General features: G+C 39.9%; 1 protein-coding gene and 2 long non-coding RNA genes across 4 annotated transcripts; 1 reads left to right on the top strand and 2 right to left on the bottom strand.

The window, feature by feature from the left end:
• The first annotated feature begins 8145 nt into the window (after window positions 1-8145).
• Window positions 8146-24485, top strand: LOC309504509 (uncharacterized protein). 2 transcript variants are annotated; one of them, XM_082177659.1, is made up of 15 exons: window positions 9275-9457; window positions 17423-17545; window positions 17705-17773; window positions 17844-17912; window positions 18017-18085; window positions 18166-18538; window positions 18645-18930; window positions 19004-19027; window positions 19117-19326; window positions 19399-19490; window positions 19568-19672; window positions 23044-23231; window positions 23380-23542; window positions 23616-23859; window positions 24031-24485. In XM_082177659.1, exons 1-13 carry the CDS (start codon window positions 9408-9410, stop codon window positions 23450-23452), a joined length of 1731 nt encoding a protein of 576 aa, XP_082033785.1. In that variant the 5' UTR covers window positions 9275-9407; the 3' UTR covers window positions 23453-23542; window positions 23616-23859; window positions 24031-24485. The 2 variants fall into 2 exon arrangements, with proteins under 2 accessions (XP_082033786.1, XP_082033785.1); XM_082177660.1 differs by lacking the exons at window positions 23616-23859; window positions 24031-24485 and adding an exon at window positions 8146-8647 and having other exon boundaries at window positions 23044-23252; window positions 23380-23462.
• On the bottom strand, window positions 12356-13869 carry LOC309504539. The gene is made up of 2 exons (XR_014208118.1): window positions 13425-13869; window positions 12356-12854 (listed from the first exon to the last, which is right to left on the bottom strand). It is a non-coding gene; the product is annotated as an uncharacterized lncRNA (long non-coding RNA).
• Window positions 24272-26127, bottom strand: LOC309504541. Its single transcript, XR_014208120.1, has 2 exons — window positions 26050-26127; window positions 24272-25973 (listed from the first exon to the last, which is right to left on the bottom strand). It is a non-coding gene; the product is annotated as an uncharacterized lncRNA (long non-coding RNA).
• Window positions 26128-27499: the final 1372 nt, after the last annotated feature.

Here is a 27499-nt window from a genome sequence, read left to right as displayed (position 1 = left end):
ATAAGGATAAAAAAAGGTAGACACTTATACAATATACAAAAATATATCTCAAGTTGCAAATATAGTTATTCAAACAGACAGGAAGAGGTTTGGTTTACAAGACTGAGAATAGGCCATACTGGTTTAAATAACAGCTTATACATTTTACACAAACATCCATCTGGGAAATGTGAGAATTGTGGAGTGAGAGAGGATGTAGATCATGTTCTTTTAAGGTGCATAAGATTTTCCAGACAAAGAGAGAAACTGAAGAGGGAAGTGAATGCAGTAAATAAAACCTTTTCTTTAGAAACTTTATTATGTGAGCCTAGATCAGAAAACATCACTAATGCTATGATAACATTTATCAAAGAAACACAACTAGCAAATAGGATTTCTTTTTTTTTTTTTTTTTTTTTTTTTGTGTGTGAATGACATCCATTTGATTGCACCTCAGTCCAGTAGATGGCGGTAATACACTTTGACTGTAAACTGCCATAAAACTTAACAGAAGAAGAAGAACTGTGCAGGACAGTCGATCGGCAGTGCTGCGTTCCAGTCCAAGGGTGCTTCTCAATATCCCTCCTCGTCTCCTCTCTCCTCAGTCCTCCATCCTATGATCCGGAAACCGATTGAGCTCAGCCATCTTGAAGGACATCTCAATTCTCTAATTGCACCGCGAGGATCGAGGAGTGAGGAGGCTTCCAGAGGAGTCATGAGCGAGGATACACAGGTGTATCCTATGCGGAAGAGTTTTATCGACTAAACGTGACGCACGTCTAAATTCTCCTCCCCCTTCACATCGGTCACAATCATTTTAATTTATACTTTACCTTTGCAGTTTATATAAACCACACATCTCACATATTTCAACAGGGTATCTTGCTTTATTATTATTTATTATGAATTTCTTAAATAAACAAACTTCAACAACATAAGGGCAGATCCTTTGAGCGCTGCTGATGACGCGATGAAGTGACGCTTGAGTGATCAAGTATTCCAATGTATAAAAAAAGCTTTCATTCGATCCCTCCGTCCTCGCGTCTTTTCCTTGCAGCCTTCCCTCGCATCCTACAGGGGGCGGAGCTGAGACGCGAGGAAAGGAAGCGAGGAAAGGAAACGAGGATGCACAAATTAATTAATATATCATAGAGTTGTCTGTGTGGTGGTGATTAGTCGAGATATGTGGTGACGTCACAATCGTACTGCATTGTGGGACATATAGGTGCCTGAAGTGTACATATGAAGTAGACTCGCTCCCTCGGTCAAAATCGAGGGAACGAGGGTCTGTCCATATAAACTTCCCTCGTCCACTTCACGAAGTGGAACGCACTTCAAAATGGCGGCAGGGATTCCCCAGAGGGGAAGTGCTTAGGGAAGTTCGCAAGTGCGTGTCTAAAAGTGGACTGGAACGCAGCACAGGAGCAGGGTTGGGCACCCCTGATTTAGGGTGTAATTTATTTCAAGAACTTGATCATTATCTATATTTTATCATTATCTATATTTTAGAAATAAAAAATGTATGCAGGGTTGAGGATTGATTAATCACGTGTAATGAAACTATGCTATTAAATGACAGAATTAATGTAATAGTATTTAGTTGTATTACTGAGGTGTCCACCAGGGGTCAGTGTTGGGGCCAATTCTTTTTATTCTCTACATAAATTACTTGTGAAAAACATCAGAATTTCTTAAATTTGTCTTATTTGCAGATGATACAAATATATATTTTTAAATGTATACATTTCTTTTATTTATAAATAAATAAATGTCAAAAAAATTATTTAAAAAAAACAACAACAAAAAAAACCCCATCCAATTCATGAGTCAGAGACAGAATTCAGAATTTTGCACAAGCATAATAATTATATAATTACAAGAATTACATAAGTAGATCAAAAAAAAGTTTGTAGGCAAACTTTAAGTTGGTTTGAAAAACACTGCATGAAAAGACTAAAATCCAGCAAAATATGGGCATGGTAAACTCCTGTGTAATTTGATGTTTGCCGGATGTATGTGGGAAAAAGCGGACCAGAGTAACATGGCACAGTATATTTCCAGACAAACCCGGAAACCTCACATATGCGGTCATATACAGGAATCCCTGCTGGGTGTGAGAGGACTGACGACTGTTAGGGGTAAAGACCTTCATATGCTAATGACTGACACTAACACAGTGCTGGCTGTTCTCAGAGGGAGGACTTCAGGGGCCCGTTCTTCGTACGTTGCTTAAAACATCCAAGATCAAATTACACATCCAAGATGAAATCATTGGCCTAATCATGATCTGGCTAATTAGGTTCTTCGAACACACCTGCCGGTTATGATTAGTATAGCTGGATTGAGTTATCTGAGATAATTGCGTGTTCATGCGCTGGTTTAAAAGGGGATATGTATCGATAGTAGAAACATTGATCAGCAACGCTTGGCTGATCATCATGGCCAAAGAGAGGGCTCAGTTTTTCTCCTCAGCAGAGCAAGAGTTATTGCTTGAAGGTTATGCAGAATATGAAACCTTAATTAAAACGCCAGGGAACACCTCAAAGTGTGCAAAAGCCAGGAGAGAGGGCTGGCAAAAAGTAGCAGACAAATTAGATGCGTAAGTGCTCACCATGTTATGGTTCTATCACTTATTACAGTATATTCTTGTATTTTAATAATTTCACAATTGCTTAATGTCAGAGCCACCTCAGGACCCACTAGAACATGGGAATAAGTAAAAGTGAAGTACAAGAATATTCTTCAAAATGGTAATATTTTCTACTTCTACTGTTCTTTGTCTCTTTTACAAAAGAAAAACACAGTTAAATGATGTGTTTGTCTGTTTATAACAGCAACCAAGAAAAAGGCGGAGCAGAAAAAAACAGGTGGTGGTCCTGCACCCCCACATTAACCCCAGCAGAAGAGCTGGCCCTGGGGTTAAATGTGAACCGACCCACTGTGGAGGGCATCTCTGGGTGCTTCTCAATTCTTATTTGTGTATCCTCGCTTCCTTTCCTCGCGTCTCAGCTCCGCCCCCTGTAGGATGCGAGGGAAGGCTGCAAGGAAAAGACGCGAGGACGGAGGGATCGAATGAAAGCTTTTTTTATACATTGGAATCCTTGATCACTCAAGCGTCACTTCACCGCGTCATCAGCAGCGCTCAAAGGATCTGCCCTTATGTTGTTGAAATTTGTTTATTTAAGAAATTCATAATAAATAATAATAAAGAAAGATACCCTGTTGAAATATGTGAGGTGTGTGGTTTATAGAAACTGCAAAAGTAAAGTATAAATCAAAATGATTGTGACCGATGTGAAGGGGGAGGACAATTTATACGTGCGTCACGTTTTAGTCCATAAAACTCTTCCGCATAGGATACACCTGTGTATCCTCGCTCATGACTCCTCAGGAAGCCTCCTCACTCCTCGATCCTCGACTCCTCGCGGTGCAATTAGAGAATTGAGATGTCCTTCAAGATGGCTGTGCTCGATCGGTTTCCGGGTCAAAGGATGGAGGACGGAGGAGAGAGGATACGAGGAGGGATATTGAGAAGCACCCCCTGTGTTCAGCTCTTCCTCAGACCCACAGCCAGGGTCCAGTAGCAGCCAGTAGCAGCAATTTTTTGCTGCATTAAATTAAGTATGTCTATAATCCAAATGGCTGGTACAGTAATTTCAACTGTTAAATATTGAGTAGTGATCAATTGCTTTGACTTGTGAAGGTGAAAACTGCTGAACTTAATGTAAGAATATTTTGCCATGAGTTATTGATCACATTTGTTGTATAGTGTAGTTCATATAGTGTACTACACATATAGTGTAGTTCATATAGTGTACTACACATATAGTGTAGTTCATTGTAATGCCATTGTGTTTCCTCTTTTGTGCAGTTTTACACAATACACCTACACTTTTACCTGTTCCCAAGAAAGTGGTGGCTGAAATATGTGCAGTAATTGGACTTTTTCTAACTTTACATCAAAAGGGAAGAAAGTGCAACACTTTGTAATGCCCATTTGTTTCCATTGCACAGTACAGTGAAGAAACCCTCTCAGATGACTGTCCTCTGGAGGAAGTACTTGTAAGTGCATAAATAACTTTACTTAATTTATAGTTGTGTATTATTTCTGACTGCAATATGAGTTGCAGGAGGAAAGGCCTACAGCACAAAGTGCTAAATACAGTATTTCACACAGAGTACTATTGCTGACCTTGGATAACAATATATCTTATTGCAGGCAAAAGATGACCATCACTGGCTTTTCTTGACAAAGAATAATTGAAATAAAACTCAAGGAACTAAGCATGTTGTCTTGTCTTCTATTCATTTAATGAAGGTTTTTATTTGTAAAAAAAAAAAAAAAAATCAAAAATGGTGTTCCACAATTCTGTCCCGTGCAGCTCTGCCACTAGGTTGGTCCAAGTGCACTGGCTGGAGGTCATCATCAAGCTGCACCTCCACCACAGGGATCCTCTCCTTTCTAATGGTGGCAATATTGTGGAGGATGGCACATGCAACAATAATGTCACAGGCCCTGTCAGGTGCAACCCTCAGACCCTTCAGACACTGAAATCTTCCCTTTAGTTGCCCAAAGTTCATTTCAATGCGTGCCCTTGTCCTGGATAGAGCTGCATTGAAACGGGTTTGTGGTCATGCAGAGAACCAGGCCATTTTGCTTCCCCATTTGTGATGTAGTACATGGAGTCACACACCATCTAAGATATTTTTAATCAGTCAACTGTATACTTTTTGATTACATTACTTTTTGTATTATTAGATATATTACTAATCTGGAATATTAAGAATCATAATAGTAATTTACCTGCACATTTACACTGTGAAATCCCTTTCGGTTCACAAAATCCCCTTCATTGGGGCCAGATGGGGCCTTGATGGGGACGTGTGTGCAGTCTATGGCACCAATCACGTTAGGGAAGCCTGGGGAACAAATACTATAAGTCCTACTTTTTGGCATGATCATGGTTGCATGATCTTCATTAACAATTATAATGTACCTGCAATGGCAAAAAAATTCTGCTTCACAACCTGTGGTCTTAAGTGGCTTGGAAATACCACAAACCCCCCTAAAAACTGCTTGAGTGCCAGATAAACTTTGCGAATGGCACGACAGACGGGCACTTTTCCCCAAGTTTTCTGCATCTCCAATAGTGTAAAGGAAAGTGCCACTCGATGCAATACAAACAGTTTGTGCCGTTGTTAAAGCCCGACTCCGTCGAGTCGAACATTTAATGTGTGGTTCCAACAAATTAATAATGTATATGACACCCTCACAAGAAAAACAATATCTTGATTATCGCGCTGCGCTAAAGGATCCTGTCTATCTCGCAAAACGTGATTCATTCGAAAAGTTCTTCGAATTATTCTGGCACCTTCAGCAACAGGTTCTTGTCGTAAAAACGGACAAGACAGGGCTGCGAAAGACTTCCCGTATCAGCTCCGCTTATAAAGCCGGGATCTAATCCTGTTAACATGAAATAAGCCTGCTCCCGAGCAGGTTTAAGCTTGCGCACCTGTTGCTATGACAGCAAGTCCAGGATGAGCGTCGAAGAACCAAACAATCCAAGATCATGCCAAATCACCAACAATCAAATCCAGCTAACAGAGTTAGCAACATACGAAGAATGGGCCCCTGTTTTTGTGCCTAGATGTTCTATCACTGTGAGTTCAGATTGTTGACTGGGTGTGACGGCTGAATAACCGTTTTAATAAAATGTCATACAAAGTCCAGACTAACCTCTGCAAACTAGACAAGTGAAGAGGTCCCTCACATTCCTGGATCGTTCTTCAGTCCGTACCAATGTTGATGGACCAGTTGACGTCAGATAAACCCTGATCAGCCAGGACAACCTCCTGGAGTTTCTGCATTACACCCCATTCCCCCCCATTTTTAATATAAATCTTGTATTTTTAAGCACACACAGGTAACTAGGGCTGCATTTGGTATAGTAATAGCAAAGAAAACACTTATAAGACAAGGCAAACTGATTTATAAAGCACATTTCATACACTATGGCAATTCAAAGTGCTTTACAGAAAGGAATTAAAATATTCACAATATAAAAGCAAGGAAAATTAAAACAGTTACAAAATAAATGAAAAGAGATATATGATACATTTATAAAATGAATTAAAAGAGTAAAAAGATGATAGATAGATAAACTTCTCATCTGTATCACATTTTCCACAAGTCCCAGTTTTACTGTGAGATTACCCCGTGGTGACACTGTGTCTGTGGTGTTCTTTCAGCGCCTGAGAAATCTACTGGACGTCTCCGATGGACACGATTCTCCTCCGAAACATGGCTTTCATGTTGACATAAACATGGCTTTCAATCAGTTTATGTTCCATCAGATCAGCTTTGCTCATTTGAGGCCTTTCTTTGCCTTTAACAGCACTGATGTCTCAACGCATGCGAGAACTGAGAAGGTATCTCCATTTCTGACAGGGAAATCAACATCTCGCAGTTGGCTGACGACACCACTCTTTTTTACATGATAAAAGTCAACTCTCCAGTGCCATTCAGATAGTTAAAGATGTTTGTGTGCTTCTGGGTTAAAGTTAAATATGTTTAAATGTGAGATAATGTCACTGTATAAATGCGATGACACGTTAATTGAGTTGTTTTAGGTATTGTTTAGGTATTCATTTAACAAAACATTTAGTAGCCAGACAACTTAATTTTTCTAGTCGGATTAAGAAAACCTAAAATATTTTAAATCTTTGGTTACACAGAGATCTATCTCTCTATGGCAGGGTTCTCCTGTCTGAAGCGGAAGGTCTCTCTCGCTTCGTGTGTCCATCACTTTCTCTATACGAGAACGACTGAACTGATAAAGCTGTCAATACAATGTTCCTTGACTTTATATGGAAAACTATAACTCATAAACTTAAAGCGGGGATTTCCAATTGTAGAAGTGATGGGGGACTAGAAGTGCTACATTTTCACAACATTATTAATGTGTTTACAACCAATTGGATTAGAAGATGTCTAATAAATTCTAATTCTATATGGTTTTTCATTCCTAATTACATCTTTAATAAAATTGGAGGCCTCCCTTTTATCTTGAAATACACAATTTCTCACCACATAAAACTCTTTTGTGGAATAATATGAATATAACTGTTAGAAACAAATCTCTCTTTGTTTGCCTTTCTTTATATCCTTTATTTATTTGACAATTCTGGTAACATCTTGTCTTCATGAATGCTTCATGACTATCCATGACTTCCCTATTAGTTTTAAAGTATACAATACTGTGCTTAAGGCTATTCCTACAGTTCTAGTGCAACTGGTTAAGAGCCACATATTATACAACCAAAAGGACAAACAATTACAAACAATTATTTTGTAAAGGCTCTGATGTTCAGGTTTAACCAGCTTTCTGTCATATATAGTTTTTTGTTTTGTTTTCTGATCTGTCTCTTGTTAGTATTGTTTCCCTGTGAAAATGTAGGGTACTTAATCTTTTATATTCTTCGTATCCTTTGTCTTTTGTTTTACCTATGTTTCACCTTTGGTGTCTGTCTGTATGTATGTATGGTTGTACTGCTGTCCTGGCCAGGACACTCTTGAATAAGAGATTTTTAATCTCAATGAGTCTCTTCCTGATTAAATAAAGGTAAAAATAAAATACATAAAAAAGTTAAAAAAAATGTTCTCCTCAATGTATTTGTATATTTGCATCTGCTTCTTGAATAAAAAAATTAAATAAATAAATAAATAAATAAATATATATATATATATATATATATATATAATACACAATCTCTCCCACACTCTCTATTTTGTTGCCCGTGCGCGCACACACACACACACACACACACAGGAAAAGAAAAACGAGGAAAAGAGAAAAGGAACTTCATTGGCCAAAGGTTATCAGTCTCGTCATCATGTGCCTTAGCAACATCTTCTGATTGGACAGTTGCCAGTTTAAGACCACGCCCCCTCTATGCTTTACTACTCAGTCTACTTTCTACAGTGAGTCACTTTTACTGCTCTACAAACTGTTTAAATGTTATAACTTCACAGCTACTGAAATACTTTCTTCCAATAAAAGGAAAGTGATAGGGCCGCTGTGACAGTGGCAGGACAGGCTGACAACAGAAGTTAGTCTGAGAGGAGTGTGTTTCTGACAGGAACGGGTATTTTCTCAAGTGTTTTTTTAAAGGCACAATATGTATTTTTTTTTTATTTAAAAATATAAAAAATCACTATATCTATGTTATATATTTTTTAAAGTTGTGTATTTACATTATCCCGACAGTTCCAATTAACTTCTAAATCCAGAGAAATTAATATTTTAATTCGAAGACACGGACCGTGTCTTTATTTCCGTTTTGTCGCCGTCAATGGCGTCATATCCGTGTTGTCTCTGGTTTCCGCTCGTGCTGCCATGGCAACCAGAGCTATGAACCAGGGCCCTCTGATAGTAACCAAACTGACGCGGACAACTGTGTAGTTCGCAATGTCTATTTGCACGCTGTTGTTGTTTCGTTCAAACATTATGGACCATGGCAAGCAGACTTTGGATAAAAAAGGAGAACTAAACCGAGAATCAATATCAGCGTGGTGTTTTCGAGATGTCGAGAGCTCCCATGGACACTATATAAACGAGAGCTCCACGTCCGAGACTTCGACAACTCCTACATGTACTTTATTAAACAGGTGAGCACATTTACATAAAACTAATCAAGGTTATATAGTTCAACAATGATAAAATGTTAGAATATGATCTGTATGTTATTCTAATGTTGATCTAGCTAGCTTACTGCTAGTCTCATACAGACAAACTAACGTTAACACATACATTTCAACACATTCAAATGCAGTTTAGTGTGATAGTGTAATGGTAGACCAAGTGAAACAGTGCTGCGTTACCTCTCAAGTTTAATTTGTCTAATAAACTGACCTGTGAGTAGTAATTCTGCGTGTAGTTCGGTAGAATGAAATGTCCATATTCCTTTTATATCCGCGGGACTCGCATCGCGTGTGGAGCTGATAGCTGTCTCTTAGCAATCCCGAACTGCTTCATATCACAGTCATGATAAAAGCATCGATGTATTCAGTAATCCATATACATTATTAGATCGGTCGGCTTGACGTTGACGACAAAATCCATAATTCATAGCAAATGTTGCGTCATCAATCTACGCCTTTGTTATTGTAAATAGGTTAGCGACCCCTAGTGGAGAAAAAATCCCATACTGTACGTTTAAAGCTACACTGTGTAGGAATTACTCCCATCTAGTGGTGATATTGTATATGACTACAAACTGATTATTACTTTCTCAGAGATCAGTTGATGTGACGGAGGTGCGAGGGAGAGCTAAAGGTAGAGGGAAAGGGAAAGGAAAAAATAAAAACAGGGCCGGTGCCAGTGGATTGCTGAGACCTCCCCCAAGGCAAAGAAAAGCACTTTCCAAAGATGAGGAGAGAGTGGAAGCCCTTCAAACACAAAGGAGAGAAGCAACGGAGGTTTGTGTTTATATTATAGTTATCTGTGCAGGATGAACAATGTCAATGAAACTAAAATTATCTCTTAGTATCTATATCGTTTTACACGCCGCTGTTCTGTCTGTATTCTAGTCTGTGTTACAACTGCATGACGTGAGTTGTCTGCCAGATAAATCACGATACATATGATTATTTGATGGACTATAGTTACACAACAACATTTCTAATTTTCATTGTCTGTACACATAGTATTCTTCATCATTTTGTGTAAACACTTGACAACTTATTGTAGTAATATTACTGTAGTAAAATTACTTAAAAAAAACATCATCTTCTAATCCATTGATGATGCATCAGCGCAGAAATGGCCTCCCCCCTCCTGTGCAAGATATACCATGGTGTACCTGTAAACATTGCCAACTGATCGTGAAAGAAAATGCTGTGGACAAAACCCAGCCAACTGTGTGTGAGCCTACTAATACAATTCAATCAGTACTGCCTTGATGAAGGTGTTCTCAGGATCCATAGGCAGTACAGGGAGGACATCACAGCATTAGGCCATATAAGAGAGCCAGGCGATGACAACCGGGAATTCAGATATGCTGCCTACAGTTCATCTTCTGGCATCATGGGTCTCTAGGGCAGGGTAATAGAAGAGTGATCCCTAGTTGCTGTGTGTGTAAGATAAATTCCCTGACCCTCAGGGACAGTACACCGGTTTCAACCCTGGAATTTAAATCATCTACCTAAAATGTGTTATTGTAAATAGTTATTTATTGGTGTTCTTGTATTTAATTGTCTAAATTAAATTGATTTTTCCACATTTCATATTTTAATTTGATAAAAATAAACCTTGATTTATTATTGATAAGACATTGTTTATGCTGTCTTTCTTATACATTACATATAATCATAAACTTATAATAAAAAATGGTGCTGTAGTAATTTTTCCATTATGAATCAAAAATTTATAGTGCCATGGTCAATAATGTTATTTGAAATATCTTTATTATTTACAGTATTTATCATTAATGCTATTTACACTCATTTACACACAAACCATACTTTTTTCATGCTGATTTTGAAGTAACAGTCTATGGATCAGTCTAACAGTCAGCAATAGGGATCATTCAAAATTTGCAGCCTCCTGGAAAGCTGATCCTGTGGAAGAAATGCAGTGTCATTTGAAATGCACACCATTTTATTGTTCAAAACACATTGTTAATCCACCTCGACTGAATACGCTGATTTCACGCAGCCGCCATTTTGAAATCGAAAGTGAGGCTCTGGTGGGAAGAACCCCGGAAGTAAAGATAAACAACAATGCCTTGGATTACCAACCTGAAGCTGCTGCCGCGATTTACACTATTGGATGTTAATATCCAATATAGGATATGTATATAGTTCATTCCTGCTTCTTTTTTTACATTCTAAATTATATAAAAAATTATTTATAAATGAATTTCACTGTATATAGTCTAAAGTATGAAAGAAATGTATGTACATTTTTAGAATTGACACAACATCATTAAACACAACAATACGCCATCGCATTCACGACTCTCCTGTGATTAAAGGCGACACTTCCGGTTTTCTTCCCACCGGAGCCTCGCTTTCGATTTCAAAATAACGGCTGCGTGAAATCAGCGTATTACAGACAAAGGTAATAAAGTTTAAATTTATGGCATGCACATGTGCATCACATACCAAGACCTCTGCTGACTTGTGTCTGCATCAGCTCTGATATGGGTGGTGGAGGTACAGGGGGAACGACACCATAGCTGTGTCCCAATGTTGAAGGCTGCATCCTTCGAAGGACTCAGACTTCAAGGATGCAGCCTATGCGTCCTCTGAAGGACGCTCCATGTAGCCTTCCTTGGATTTCCTAATTGCGCAGCCAGGTGTTCCCGATCACCGCTCCTGGCGCCAAGCAACAGTGCGAGAGGACAGCTACTATCCTGATCATTCATTTTGATACAGTAAACAGCTATGGAGCCAGAATTGGCTATTGTCATTCATTTTTATGTTTTATATTTTACTTGAGGACATGGTGAGGATGTTTTAGCCCCGGCGCTGCCAGGTCATGTATTTTCGGTTTAGCCCTGTTTGAATACAAAACCCAATTGAATATAAAAAGTCCAGTATTTCTCGCGCTCGTCATCGGCAGCTGTCACAGTTGCCAGGCGACAAGAACAGTCCTTCGTAGGCTAGACCGGTCTGAGCGCGTCAGATGCGCCCTTTGATATGGGACGCTGCTGTAGTGAGCAACAATTTGTTAATATTGTGACTAATTTTGTTACTTTAATTTTCGGAACTGCATATTTCGTTAAGTATTCACTTACAAATGTGAAGTAACCTACTGAAGTACTTTTTTCCTCACATCACAATATGATTACATTAAACTACACAAAAGTAGCTATATAATGTAACAACCAGATATTACTGTATATTGAAAATATACAGAAGTAAAATGCAACATATACGCAGTAATGCAGTAGTAGCCTAATATAAATGCAGTAGTTATTAAAAGTACTTTTTTCAGAAAGCCGTCGATTGAATCAGCCCTGCAAACCTGTTGGTAGACAACTTAGTGGATAGTGGAAATATGCACTCAAACGCTCTGGAGACCATCCCAGATGATGTCCCACCAGCAGGAGGCCTTAGGGGCAGCCCATCCCGGTCCAGCGGCTCAGCTCAATAGAGTCTACATCATTTTTTTTCTTATTTTATGTATTGTAAAATTAAATGTTTATGTTGATTTTGATATGTTTAACGTATTTTGTAAATAGTTGGAAAAAGTGCTTTAATGTAGCCTATAGAACAAATGATTTTCATTTACCAATTTTATTTGAAAAAATAAAAAGGTATAGAATTTGTTTCATGCAGAAAGTATTACTGTCATTACAAAAATAAACAATGTCCAGAACAATTCATTCTCTTTTATTTACACAATTAAAGTAGCATAAAAATAAATGTACATAATTTTTCTTTTAAAAAATAAAAGTGAAAAAAGTTAAACAAGAATATGTAGAACATTTTTCAATCATTCTCTCAAGAAGAGAAAACAGCCTGTCCATCCTCTCCCTTCTTTCCTGTGCACTCCTCGCCTCTGCCTCCCTCTGTAGTTGCATTTCTTCTCTGATCAAGTTCAAAAACCCGTCCTGTCTCGCCGCCTTCGTGCTGGTGCTCCTGCTGGTGCTACTGGTGGTGCTGGTGCTGCTGCCCCTGGCTCCTCCTCACCGTGGGCACCCACTACTGAACTCGGCCCTGGTGTGTCCTCAGGGATTGAGGCGATGAGGACAGGGGGGTTGGTGCAATGCATCTGTCCCAACACCTCATCCATGAGGACAAACCAGGGCCAAGTTTCAGCAGTGGGTTTCCCACTCACACTCTCACCTGTCCCAGGACACTTGCAATCCTAAAGGCAGAGCAAATGAACCATGGCTTGTTAACAAAAACAGGACAATACATTTCAGCAAAGATGTGTGTATTACTTTTCTTATATATATATATATATATATATATATATATATATAAACCCATTTTTTCCTGAATTGTTCTAAAAAAGCAGAAAAGGGTACTTAACACAGAGGAGCAATCTTAAGTGCATTGTTAACACTGCAAAATATGACACATCAAGACATGCATACAAAATACTTAAGAAATCATATTTCTGTATACTAAAATTTGGTTAAAACCAAATAGCATGACAGCACTACAAAAACACATAAAAGTGAAACCCCATTGCCTTATCTACTGCTTTTCTTATTGTTTTGGGCTTTATTGGGTGAGTGATATTTCTTATAATACACAAGTGCAAATATTACAAATAGGTCGTTAAACTAATAACGTTATTACCACAAGTTTTGCCTAAAACTACATGATAAATGTAGCCACGCAATGGTGACGAAGGAGTTAAGAAGAAGTTTATAAGAAATTTAACTCTGGTTTCGCTAGCTATTTGAGTAAATTAAAACATAATACTTACATTTAAATGTGAATTTGCTGTCCACCACCGATCTCTAGTCTCGGCCGCCTTTAAAAATAAATAAATAAATGCTGTCGTCAACGGCGCGCAATGACTTATGGGGTAGAATAGGCCGCTAAGTGTCCATTTATGTATCCTTCTTTTCACGGGGAAACGAAGGGTGCATTTGGCGTCGCTTTTGAATCAGGGAAGCCTTCGTCGCGGCGCGATGACGCAACCGGCCTTCAAATACGGACTTCGGAGGATGCAGAACTGAATTGGGACAGCCTTCATCGCGCCGCGTGACGCAATCGGCCTTCAAATGCGACCTTCCAAGGATGCAGCCTTTGAATTGGGACGTCCTTCGTCGCGCCGCGGTGACGCAATCGGCCTTCAAATACGGCCATCCGGCCTTCAAATACGGCCTTCGGAGGATGCAGCCTTCACTTTGGGACACAGCTCATGTGTTCTTGGGTCATTGGGCCGAAGGCTCCTCCTTCGAGGCATCCCAACTCCACTGGTGAGTCTCTTGTTTAGAATTTTCCCCTGCAGTTCTGATATGTATTTGTACGTTTTTTCCGATTTCAGGGCGTACAAGCTGTATCTTCTTGCATGTTTGTTGTACAGTCTTCGTAAACTGTAATGGAACAATGGAAAACTATTAAAAGTCAATTACTCATTACAACAACTGACAAACTTGAGAGCACTTATCAATCCCAAACTACTGTGTGCCTGTGTGTTTACAATACTATATATGTTAAACTTACATTTGTTTGCCCTCACACGTAGTACTTGTTGGTCTGTTGCGGTGGAAATTGTAATCAAGAGCTGCCAGCAGAACTCTTGCCTCATAAACTGGTGGAGTGAAAGCAAAGCGCTTGCTGGCATACATCAGTATATGATTCTGGAATGACTCCAGAGGGCTATTCCATAAAAAAAGATTAGAAAACAAGCCAGGCTTATTTTGGTTAGTCAGACTTATTGTCGGTGGATTCCGTTTCATAAAGCAAACTTAAAATAGTTCAAACTCAGTTACCCTGGCAACTTATGCTGGGAAACTAACTGTCAGGCTAAGCCTCAGTTGTTACACAGATCCTCTAACACTGACCAATAGGAACACAATGATATTACCACTGACACTCTCTCATACCATTATTGGACTTTATTAACCACTATTAGTCCAAAAATAAATACACAGTATACAGAAAATCAACTTAAAGGGTCATGAAACCCTAAACCAAATTTTCTGAGATTTTAACAGAGGTATGTGTGTTGAACACCATTGAAGACAATGTTAGCATCTGTTAGATTTAATAGTAAGGGGAAAATGGTTAAATTTTAGTTTTTTTCTGCTATTTTCATCTTCCGGGTTTAAAATCTTCATCGTGTCAACGTCACAGGCAGTGACGTGGCAGAGCACTATAGTACTTTGATGACTCATCGGTGTCTCATAATTATTCATGTACTGAGTTTTCTTATCCAATGAGAAGACACTTGCTCTTAATTATTCATGACACCACTTGGAACTTTCCAGTGACAGACATGTCAAACTGTGATATCGCGTAGTAGATGAGAGAGGCAATGATGGGACGCGCGTTTGTTTTCGTGGTGCAAAAGTTCCAGTGCATCTTTCCCCGCGATGCTGCCCGGGCTAGACTCTGACTGCGGGCGGTTGGTTGGCCATCAACCACGGACACATCTAAACTATGTATGTGTAGCAACCATTCAACTGGAGAATGGTGGACTTCGGCCTTGTACACCAATGCAGATTGCGTCTTGCGAGTGATGCGGTCCCGAGGACTTTTCTATCGCTTCAGAGGTGTGTGTGTGTGTGTGTGTGCGTGTGTGTGTCTAAAATGTAACCCTGACCGTTTTACATGCCTTTTGTTAATTAATCACTCGTTATTAAAATGTAGATATTTCGATAATACCTCAATTGTATGGAACGTATGCTTAGTTTGTGCAAATTTCTATGTCACTGTCCATCTTTATTATGTGGGTTTAGGGGGCGCGTAGATATAGGCTATGTACGGAACGTTTTTTTGTTGTTGTTAAGCGGAAAATGTATTACTTTCAAATATATGCATTTATAGTGTGTATATAAACAAATATTTATTTTATAATGACATAATTATACATATACATGTACATTTATATGTTTTAAATATAATTATGATTACTGTAGGCTAATATATGTAGCAGGGCATTCAGTTACTTTTGAAAGGACAAAAATAAGGTGTCCGTGTATTTCATTAGACTTTAACTTTGCCAGCTATAAAACAAATCTAGCATTTCCTCACGTTTTACCACTGATTTTTAGTGACAGTCGATATGCATGGGCCACTGGCGATGACAGTCCCCCCCCCCCCCTCCCTTCTCCCTTCTCCCCTGCCGTGCCATACCACACCCACTCCCTCCCTTCTTCTCACAGCCATCCACGCCCATTTAAGTTGCATTTTTCAAAAAGATTGTGAGCTAGACTTGAGCTGAAAGAGGGGGGTTTCATGACCCTTTAAATAAGGCTACAATGATAAATTAGACAATATAGACCTATATATATATATATATATAGGTCTATATTGTCTAATTTATATATATATATATATATTATGTACTTTATTATGTCTTTCAATTCAAACACATTCAACAGAATTATACAAATGGACAGTTCCTTTAAAGACATCATATTTTCCCCCAATAAATATTCCTTATTTTTCCTTCTACTTTTTTTCTTTTGTGATAATACCCACCAACACATAGCCTAAAAAACACATGATTAGAACAATAACCAAAAAGTACATAGTTAGACACTTTTACATATGATTTATGGGGGGAAAGACAAAAAACAATAAATAAATATTACTAAAAATTTAACATTCACATATTTATATCAAACTCTAATAATGACACATAATTCCTAATAGTTATTCAAGTAATATTATTTGAATATCAAATATTCAATATTAAATAAGTAAATAAATAAAATAACAAATAACTAGAAATAAAAGGGAGGGAGGGTTATATAAAAATGTAGTTAATGTAGGCTAATATATATTCCTTTATTTTATGGAATTTTCTTTGATTTTAGAGTTGCACATATCTTTTCGAAATGTATACATTTGCTCTTAATTTCATGTTATCCTCTCCATAATGTACTTTAGAAACTAAATCTACTCATTTAAAACTGGGGATTCTTGCTTTCTCCCAAAAATTAATGCATTAAAAGCTGTAATTCTCAGAATTCTAAATAAGTATACATCATCTTTATTAAAGGTGCATTAAGCAACTTTTTCATGTTAAAAATACCCGTTTTCTAACCCATACATGCTTAAACAATTGCCTGATGGGCTGAATGAGCCCTTCTCTGATCTATAATCCTGTAAAGTAAAATAAATAAGAGGGATTCGGGCCGGAATTTTAGACTGGGCGTGACGTCATGCGCGTTCACGGCACGCTCACATAGCTATGTCTGGCAGGTTTGTGTATTTGCCGGCATTCTCCGTAGAAGATGGATTGTAAGAGACCTGCTTGTAGTTCATTTCAAACACCAACGCAAACTCCACGCAAGATAAAAAAAAAGAAAACTTGTCTCTAGTGCAACCAAAAGGGCAAAATTGGACTCAGACAGGCGTCGGAATAAGACGAGAGTAAACATAGGGAAGGCTTTCAATAAATGGAGAGATCTCCGGTCTGCTCTAGGGCTCAAACGGGATGCTCAGTTGGCTTTTTTCTTGATAAAACGGTAAGATATATTCCATTCTCTAATGTCTGATACGGCATATATTTGACAATAAATGACGATGCGTAAAATGTGTAATGCTTTAGCGTAAGCTAGATAAATGTACAACCAGAATATGTTTTACTACCATCGTTTCTTGAGAGGCTAACTTTACTGGGTCTGGACCTGGTTCAGCCATGATTTAATCCTATTTTAGTTATTACTTTGATGTAATAATCAATATTATCTTTACATGTACTCATTGCATTCTGTATGGTAACAATGGCTTTCTTGTTTTCAGCTATGAGAAGACTGTAGCACCATCTACATCCACACCTCATCAGGCATCTAACGTTACTAGTACTGCAAATATATTGGGAATACCACATCCACCAAGTTCAGTCACGGCCGGAGAGTCTGATAGGTATCTTTGCTTCCAGAGACTATTTTAGAAATAAAACATGTCCCTTGCTCCTTCTGATGTTGAATTAACTTATATAATGGGTAGTGTTCTATTAGATACATTTATTTCGAATATGTGACAAACCATTTTGACTACTGGGTAATAATATTATGTCAACAGGGATGACTTCCTGGTTGCTGGAGTACAACCTTTGAGAGAAGATGAACGTTTGGAGCTATTGGAAGAAAGGTAAGCACATTTCTTTTCAAATGTGATGTGCATTGCCTTTGCATTAGATTTTTGCTGTGTTTTTCTGTAGTGTCAAGTCCATCGAGCTGCAGGATATCTCCGTAGATGACCAGGAAGTCAACAATCTGGAAAATAGTGTGTAAGTTGCTAAAAATCTCTTCTAATCTTTACTTTGTTTGGGGTCATCAGTTTATTTTTTTCAAATATTGTTGGCTAAGATACTGTATTTTTTCTTTTGTACAGGATAGAGTTCGAGCAAGAACTGGACACAGACCCATATGACTCAGATTATGTCCCCCCTATATCTTTGTGGTATGTTATGTCGTAATGCAAGTCCTACAGTCTTTTTCTGGTAAAGGTATAAATAAAATGCATATTTTTTTGTTGTACAGCACCGGTGTTCCTATGCAGAATCAATTGGATGACCTACCCATCATTGGACTAGAAGAAGCTGTCATGGATATTTGTGACCGGGATGAACCAGCGGATGAGACACCTGAAGTAGACCTTGAAGAAGATGCAGGGGATTCAGCATCAGGCATCTGCACCTTTCCAAGCCTTCTGCGTGTGGTTGCTGAGAGTGACCTAATTAACCAGCAGGCCTGTATTACATACACCAAAAACCTGATGCAAATGGCCACTTTTCTTCAGCTGCCTATTACCAAATGCAACTACAGTAACCACATCACAGGAGTGGAGTGTGACGGCCGTCCTCCTTTCACTGTCCAGTCGCGTGTGCGAGGCACTGCAGTTATATTGGAGTGGGTGAGTACTAAATGCCTATGCAATGTTTTATAAAAAGTAATGAACAACAGTATAAAATGTAATACAATTTAGGTGCATTTGTGATACTTATTCTTTATCTGCATAGTTTTGCCCACACGGACACAAGTTGTGGATCTGGAACAGCCAGCCTTTGCTCAAACATGGGATGCAAGGAGGGGACTTTATGCTTGCAACAAATGTGCTATTGTCTGGGAATAATTACACCAAGATTGCCCTCCTCTTCAAATATATGAACATCAAAATGGTGACATCTCCAACACACTATGGGATACAGCATTTCTACTGCGTACCAGCTGTAAGGGAGTTTTGGACAGAGAAGAGGGGTGCCATTATCAACCGATTACAGACTAAAGACAGTGTAGTTGCCCTTGGTAAGTAATATATTGCTTGTACCATATTTGCAAATTCTCAAATAGCTAACATGCATCTGTATTTGTATTTTAGCTGACGGACGAATGGACTCCCCAGGTATTTCAGTGGTTTATGTGATTTGTCTCAGAATTATTTTCTAGATATATATTGTATGTACATACATATGTTCGTTATTTTTCTATAAGGACACTCAGCCATGTGTTGCACATACACTACAATGGAGCTGGAGACCCGAGACATCATAAACGTTGTCACTGTTGATAAAAGACATGTTGGTAGGAAGAGCACGTCTATGGAGAAGGATGCCTTCATCAAAACATTTGATGTCCTTTTGAGGGAGTTGAACATCAAAGAAATAGTGACTGACGCACATGTGCAGATTGCTGCCCTCATGCGTAAGAATTTTTTTTTTGTATTTGAGATGTTGATGGTGGCTTTTTTTATGTAATGTTTGTGTTTCATAACAGATCCAGAAAAGGGGAGATACAAGGAGAAGGGAGTTTTACATTCCCTTGATGTCTGGCATGCTGCAAAGAATCTCACTAAGAGACTTCATGTTGTAAGTGACCTGATTTTCATGTTGAGAGTGACATGCAGTAATGAAACATGATTTTGAAATTAGAATTCTTTCAACAGGCTGGGATGATGTCGGGACAAAAACCAATACTTGGATGGATAAAAGATATTGTAAACCACTTTTGGTTTGCTTGTCAACATGCAAGTAACAGAGAGGAGTTTATGGTGAGTATGATCATTCAGAATCAGAATCAGAATCAGAAAGAGCTTTATTGCCAAGTATGCTTGCGCATACGAGGAATTTGTCTTGGTGACAGTAGCTTCCAGTACACATACAATATAAAGTGACAAGACAAGTGACAAGTAACATAGGTATAAATAAAAAATAGAAAAAATAAAAATAAAATAAAAATAAAAGATTATAAATTATAAATATATATAAAGTTATAAGGTGCTATAATGAAATGTCTGAGGGAAGTATTGCACATGTTTGTTCCACAGTAGGGGAACATTTAAGTGTTCATGAGGTAGATGGCCTGGGGAAAGAAACTTTTCCTGTGTCTGGTTGTTTTTGTGCTCGGTGCTCTGTAGCGTCGACCAGACGGTAACAGTTCAAACAGAAAGGGTGCTGGGTGTGACGGGTCCAGAGTGATTTTGCGAGCCCTTTTACTCACTCTGGATGAGTGCAGTACTTTGAGTGTGGGAAGGGTAGTGCCAGTGATTCGCTCAGCAGTCCGAACTATCCGCTGTAGTCTACGGAGGTCGGTTTTGGTAGCAGAGCCGAACCAGACGGTGATGGAAGTGCAGAGGATGGACTGGATGACAGCTGAGTAGAACTGTACGAGCAGCTCCTGTGGCAGGTTGAATTTCCTCAGCTGACGCAGGAAGTACAGTCTCTGTTGGGCTTTCTTCACAATAGAGTCTATGTGAGTGTCCCACTTCAGATCCTGAGAGATGGTGGTGCCCAGGAACCTGAATGACTCTACTGCAGTCACAGTGCTGTCCATGATGGTGAGTGAAGGGAGTGCAGGGGGGTTTCTCCTGAAGTCCACGATCATCTCCACTGTTTTGAGCGTGTTCAGCTCCAGGTTGTTATAACTGCACCAAAGAGCCAGCTGCTCCACCTCCTGTCTGTACGCAGACTCGTCACCGTTCCGGATGAGTCCGATAACAGTAGTGTCGTCCGCAAACTTCAGGAGCTTGACAGAGGTGTCTTTAGAGGTGCAGTCATTTGTGTACAGGGAGAAGAGCAGTGGTGAGAGAACACATCCCTGTGGAGCACCGGTGCTGATGGTGCGGCTGTCGGACGTGATTTTGCCCATTCTGACTAGCTGTTGTCTGTCTGTCAGAAAGCTGGTGATCCATTGACAGATGGAGCTAGGGACAGAGAGCTGGGTCAGTTTGGTCTGGAGCAGTGATGGGACGATGGTGTTGAAGGCAGAACTAAAGTCCACGAACAGAATCCTTGCATAGGTCCCTGGTTTGTCCAGATGTTGTAGGGTGTAATGCAGTCCCATATTGACCACATCATCCACAGACCGGTTTGCTCTGTAGGCAAACTGCAGGGGGTCCAGCAAGGGTCCAGTGATGTCCTTCAGATATGCTAACACCAGTCTTTCGAATGACTTCATGGCCACAGATGTTAAGGCAACAGGTCTGTAGTCATTGAGTCCTGTGATCTTTGGTTTCTTCGGGATTGGGATGATGGTGGAGCGTTTAAAGCAGAAAGGGACTTTGCACTGCTCCAGTGATCTGTTGAAGATCAGTGAGAAGATAGAGGCCAGCTGGTCAGCGCAGGTTTTCAGACAGGCTGGTGAAACACCGTCTGGGCCTGGTGCTTTCCTTCTCTTCTGTTTCCTGAAGATCTGACGCACATTATCCTCACTGATCTGAAGTGCAGGGGGGGAGGGGAGGGGGATGGCTGGAGGTGTTGATGGCTGTGTAGAGAGATGGTCAGGGCGGGTATGGGGTGTCTGATCGGGGGTCTCAAATCTACAGTAAAAGACATTCAGCTCGTTCGCAAGATGCTTGTTGCTGTCGATGCTGGGGGATGGTGTCTTGTAGTTGGTAATGTCTTTCAGACCTTTCCACACTGATGCAGGGTCGTTGGAGGAAAACTGGTTTTCCAGCTTTTTGGCATAGCTCTTCTTAGCCACTTCAATCTCCTTTGTCAATGTGTTCCTGGCCTGATTATACAAGATCCTATCCCCACTCCTGTAGGCATCTTCTTTGACCTGACGAAGCTGTCTGAGTTTTGGTGTGAACCATGGTTTATCATTGTTGAATGATAAGTAAGTCCTGGTAGGGATGCATAAATCCTCACAGAAACTGATGTATGATGTTACAGTCTCTGTGAGCTCGTCCAGATCGCTGGCAGCAGCTTCAAAAACACTCCAGTCAGTGCATTCAAAACAGGCTTGTAAGACCTGCTCTGTGTCGTTGGTCCATCTCTTTACAGTCCTTATTACTGGCTTAGCAGTTTTAAGTTTTTGCCTGTAAGTTGGTAGAAGATGAACCAGGCAGTGATCGGAAAGTCCTAGAGCTGCTCTGGCGACGGAGCGATATGCATCCTTTGTTGTGGTGTAGCAATGGTCCAAAATATTAATGTCTCTGGTGGGGCATGTAATGTGCTGTTTGAATTTAGGAAGTTCACGTGTGAGTTTTGCCTGATTAAAGTCTCCGAGAATGATAAGAACAGAGTCCGGGTGTCGTTGTTCTGTTTCTGTGATCAGATCAGCCAGCTGTTGCAGCGCCGTACTCACGTGTGCTTGCGGTGGAATGTAAACACTGATGAGAACGAGCGAGGAAAACTCCCGCGGCGAGTAGAACGGCTTACAGTTAATGAAAAGCACTTCCACATCAGGACAGCACATTTTCCTTAACACAGTTACATCAGTACACCACCTTCTGTTGATGTAAAAGCATGTCCCACCACCGCGCGTTTTCCCCGTTGACTCCATATCGCGGTCCGCTCTGATCAGCTGAAAGTCCGGTAGATGTAACGCGCTGTCCGGAATGGCTTCGTTCAGCCAGGTTTCCGTGAAACACAGAGCAGCAGAGTTGGTAAAGTCCTTGTTTTTGCGTGAGAGCAGAAGTAGTTCGTCCATTTTGTTAGGGAGAGAGCGGACATTCGCCAGATGGATGCTAGGCAGCGCCGTTCTGAATCCGCGCTGCCTGAGCTTCACGAGTGTGCCGGCTCGCTTCCCACGCCTGCGCGTCTTATACTGTTTCCACAGTGCAGCGGCGCAACCGACGACAATGTTCCGCAAAACGCCAGAAGAATCAAAAACTGGTTGGTGATCAGTTGGTGTGCACTGCCGAATGTTCAGCAGTTCGTCCCTGGTATAACTGATAGCGAATGACAAACATAAAACAGGACAAACTAACAAAAACAGTGTAACAACTGGAGAGCTCAACACCGAGGCAGCCATCCACGGCGCCATCTTGGATTGTGTATGCAAATCAAAGTGTATGCAAATTCAAAGTGTATGCAATAGTATTGTAAAGTACTGTAGTAATAGATGTCAATTTTCCTTATACTATTACATTATAGAGGTTCTGGGGTGTTTATGTAAAATACTTTTTTTGTATTTTAGGGTGTGTGGCGAGGTGTACTCCACCATGTCAGTGGAGTACATGAATGGGCCCTTGGCAGATGCCTCCATGGGCCTTTGGGTGATGAAAGAGAGGTCATACCCCCTGGATCTACAGCACATGTGGCTCTGTCACAAATTGTACTCAACCGCAGATGGCTGAAGGATATTGAGAAGTTTCTCACCTTCCGGTAAGATTGTTTATTTTGTAGGTATGGGCATCAGAATAATTGAATAAAAATTATGTTACTATAAACGGTAATAAAAACATTTTTAGGTTGTTCAATATGAATATTCATGACCATGACCCATTGTCATTTGATTTCATTATATTTCTAGGACAACTTCACAACTAGAATCCTTCCAAAACCACATACTAATGTATGCTGCCAAGGTTTGCCTTTTCATATGAAACCTATGAAGCCAGGACATTTCTTGCGGCGTTGGACTACAACCACCACAACCACCGACCAGTGCATGTCAACAACAAAGGCCAAGTGTCGTAAGTGATTGCTTTATTACTTTTCAATATAATGCATGTTTAGAGAACTAATGTCATATAATTTGTTCTGCAGGCAAAAACGACTATACAGCAAGAAATCACAGCGCTATCGGGTACAAACAGTGAAAGTGGCAAAAGACTATAGTTACATCCCGGACCTGCAGATCAAAATTGTAGGATTACGACTTCAGTCTGCAAGAGGACTCCCAAGAAAGCGAAGCTACAGACCAGATGACCCTAGGTTTCTGGGACCCCTGTCTGGCATTGTGCCCCCTCCTACAGCAGATCTGGTGCAGTCACAAGTCCACAGAGGGCAGGTATGTTGTGTTAAATGTACATTGTAGAACATTGAAAACAGTTTTTTCTTTTATATATACAAGATATCTATTTTCATTCATTCCTTTAGCCACATCACTTCAGTGTCGATTTTCTTTTCCATAGTAAACTATTCGAACAGTTCTAATACCATTCATGATTTGTTTTTCTAGGAGATGCCATCAGCTCCCTGAACAGACTCAAAGTCAAACATAGGCACTGCATATTTCTTTATTTTTGCAAATGTAACCTTTGGCTAAATATAAAAAAACCTGACTACGCCACCTAGGTTACTGCTCCACCTAGGAAAGTAAAAATAATAAAAATAACCGAAAAAGAGAATTAAACCAAAAAGAATTACAACAAAAGGAAGGACCCTGCTGGTTCGGATTGCACTGAAGACAGAGACGTGACTTTCCAAAAATATATCAAATTTGTTTATTACAGGGAAAAAATCATTCACTTAAAAACATCAAAATAGGTCTCAAATACAGCTTACCAATTAATACCGACAGAAACAAGAGACCCCAATTTGACCACTTTAACAGAAGGGAAAAACACAGCAAATCAGTGAATCAACCAAACATAAAACAAGTGTCACACCAAATAAAGAGAATATCAACAAAAATCAAATACACTCCCCCTTCTGTTAAGCCTCAATATCACCGTTCTAGCCACCAGCGGATATAACTGGCAAATGGATTTACCAAAAAAACTAACAAAAAAAAGAAAATAATTACACCACTCAGTCACAGTAACATCATATTTCACTTCTCAATTAAGACTAATGTTAATATTGTTTGTGCTGCTTTAAATGGACCAGGCTACCAGCATATCAGTTTACTATCACTTAATAGCCCATTGAACATACATTAGGCTACGTCAGTGTTTCAACACCTTTCTTACGAGCAGCTCGTTAAAGAGCTCGATCGTCAGCGGTTCAAAACCGCAATATCCGCTGCCATCCGTTGTACTAGGACCATGAAACAGTGACAAAATAAATATATAAAAAAACAGCAGCTAGCGCTCTTGGGCCGCACCTGCAATAAAAACACTAACAGTAAATACATTGATTAATTTCCCCCCTCCCAAAATAAGGCACCAATTATAACACTTCTTACCTCGTAGGGGAATTTAAGCTATAATAACCTTTATATTCCCTGCGCTCGTCACTTTACGCCCACGCATTCCTGATGGCAAACATAGGCTATATTTAGACCATGATCTGCGATTGCGATGGGAACATACGGAAAACAACTCACCAGAGAGGCAAAGCAACTAGAAATGGGTAGCCGGTTACTTTACACCGCACAGAGAAGAATAACAATCAACCAAACTTCAGGGTTTTTATAACGCCACTAGACACAGACGCACTCTCATGATTGCACCGCACAGGTGTACCCAATATCAACTGTGGCTCAACGCCGGTGGGCGTGTCTAGTCATTTGCAATATACCACCATTACAAGTTCCCCAATTCCAATGAGCAAAACTGAACGTTATATTATCAACCTGTCACACAAACATGAAAAAAAAAAATATTTACAATAAAGCCTGTTCTTCTCTAATTTGTTGCCATATTTTCTGATGTGCTCATTACTTGTTTATTGCCTGAATGGTGCTTCTTTATAACCAACATAATTTCCAAATGGGTCAGGATATTTTTCTCGGATTCTCGACACACAGCAGGATGGAATGACAACCCGATTTCCTGAGCCGAGCCGGCCATGTTGCCAGATTGTGAATTGCCGGTAGGCCGAGTATCGATACTCGCGATTGTCCGCTCCAGGGTCTTGGCTGTCATCCAGCGCAAGGATGTCGTTCCAGGTCTGTCGAGCCAGCCGCAGGATGCCCTCATCCAAAATGTAAAGTTCCATATGTGCACTTCTGCTGACACAGCCAGCTGGATCCTGTCTACAACATCTGTTCTCGATGTCAGTAGGCATCAATATGCAGTTGAGACAGGTGCACCAAGTAGGAGGACCACTGTTAGGTGGAGCTGGTCTGGGTGTAGCCTGCCTATAGTCCTTGATGTCAAAAAGGACACCTGGTAAACGAGTGACTACCATCTGGAGTACTTCATCCCTCTCTTCAAGTGTCAGTCGTTGTAACTGTACCTGCAATCAGAAGCAGACATTGATTGTAAAATTTGGACTGGATGTAGGTAATTGGATTGTGTACCGTGTGACCAACCTGCAATTCTGCTGTCCTGGCTGCAGACAGCTGAGCCACACGTCGTCTGTCCTCTTCACTGATCAATCTAGATCTTGATTGTCCTCTGCCCCTTCCCCGGCCTCCTCCCCTGCCCCTTCCCCCGCCTCCTCCCCTGCCCCCGCCTCCTCCCCTGCCCCTTCCCCCGCCTCCTCCCCTGCCCCTTCCCCCGCCTCCTCCCCTGCCCCTGCCCCTGCCACTAGTAGTTCTGCCTGTCCCCCTTGGTCTCCCTCTTGGTCTCCCTCGTGCTCTGCCCCTTTCACTGCTGTCACTGCTATCCTCAGTGCTTCTCTCCATATGAACATCAAATTGGTCAGAGCTCGTATTCTAAATGAAAACATAAAATATTTTGATATTGTGATAAAATACATGCTTTATTCTGAACATTGCAAGAAGGGAAATACAATGGTAAAGGGGTATTTATTTTACTTTCCTCATACTGTACAGCAGGCCTACTATTTACTGAATCAAAAAACTGTATATTCATCTTCATCACAATCAAATTTAATTTATTTGAACTGCATAACTTCCGGCTCATGCACTATTTTGCAAGAGCCATTGAGCTATTTCCATGTAAATGTTATCTTGTAGTGTGTGAACTAATTACATGTGTGTAGTTACCCTTTTTTTGTCTTATAAATGTATGAACTACTGTGACCTTGCCCAGGTCAAAGCAAAATATCTACTAAATAAATCTGCACTACATGTAGTTTAATGATTTGCTATTCGATTAAAACAGTTCAAATATCTTGAGTGTGATATAAAATGCTGATATATAAGTTAGATAATTAGACACAAATTTTGAACAAATTACTGCTTAATTAGGATGTATTGCTATTGGAATATGCTACTTAGCAGATCAATAAAACAGGCTAAACCCCCGCAAATCTTCGGCGGATTAGCCTGTTTAGCTTTTATGGTAACGTCATAGTGCCATTTAATTGTTTATTACCTTGAGACAATTGAGTGTACTTTTTTGACCGACTGTGCTTTGAGCTTTTACAAAGTAACAACTTATATTGTTCATGAACGTGTTTCCATAATAATACAATCATAAGTGGATACAGTAAACACATAACACAGTTCAACATGGAGATAGATGGAAATAAAAAACGAAGTTTTCTACTACCCCTGTTTTTCCCTCACACATAAGTGTGTAATTTATTCAATTGCCTTTCCTTTCACATATTTAAAATGACTTGCAGATTTATAACTTTATTACCTCTGAAGACATTATGATTGTACACAAAAGATTTGTGGCTGATGCTCCTTTGGTTATGAACAGCTTGTGCTCGTGCAAGCGTGCGTGTGCGTGTGGTCCATGAGCGTGCACATCTCTGGCTGCAGTTTCACTTGCCGCCAGAGGTGGCATAGTTCTGCAAAAACTCAGATTCTTGCTTAAAGGGGACATATCATGCTAAATGCACTTTTT

Source organism: Leuciscus leuciscus, assembly GCF_965113295.1.
Source record: "Leuciscus leuciscus genome assembly, chromosome: 8".
Lineage (NCBI taxonomy): Eukaryota > Metazoa > Chordata > Actinopteri > Cypriniformes > Leuciscidae > Leuciscus > Leuciscus leuciscus.
Note: the sequence above shows the minus strand (reverse complement) of the source record. Positions and strands in the feature narration are given on the sequence as shown.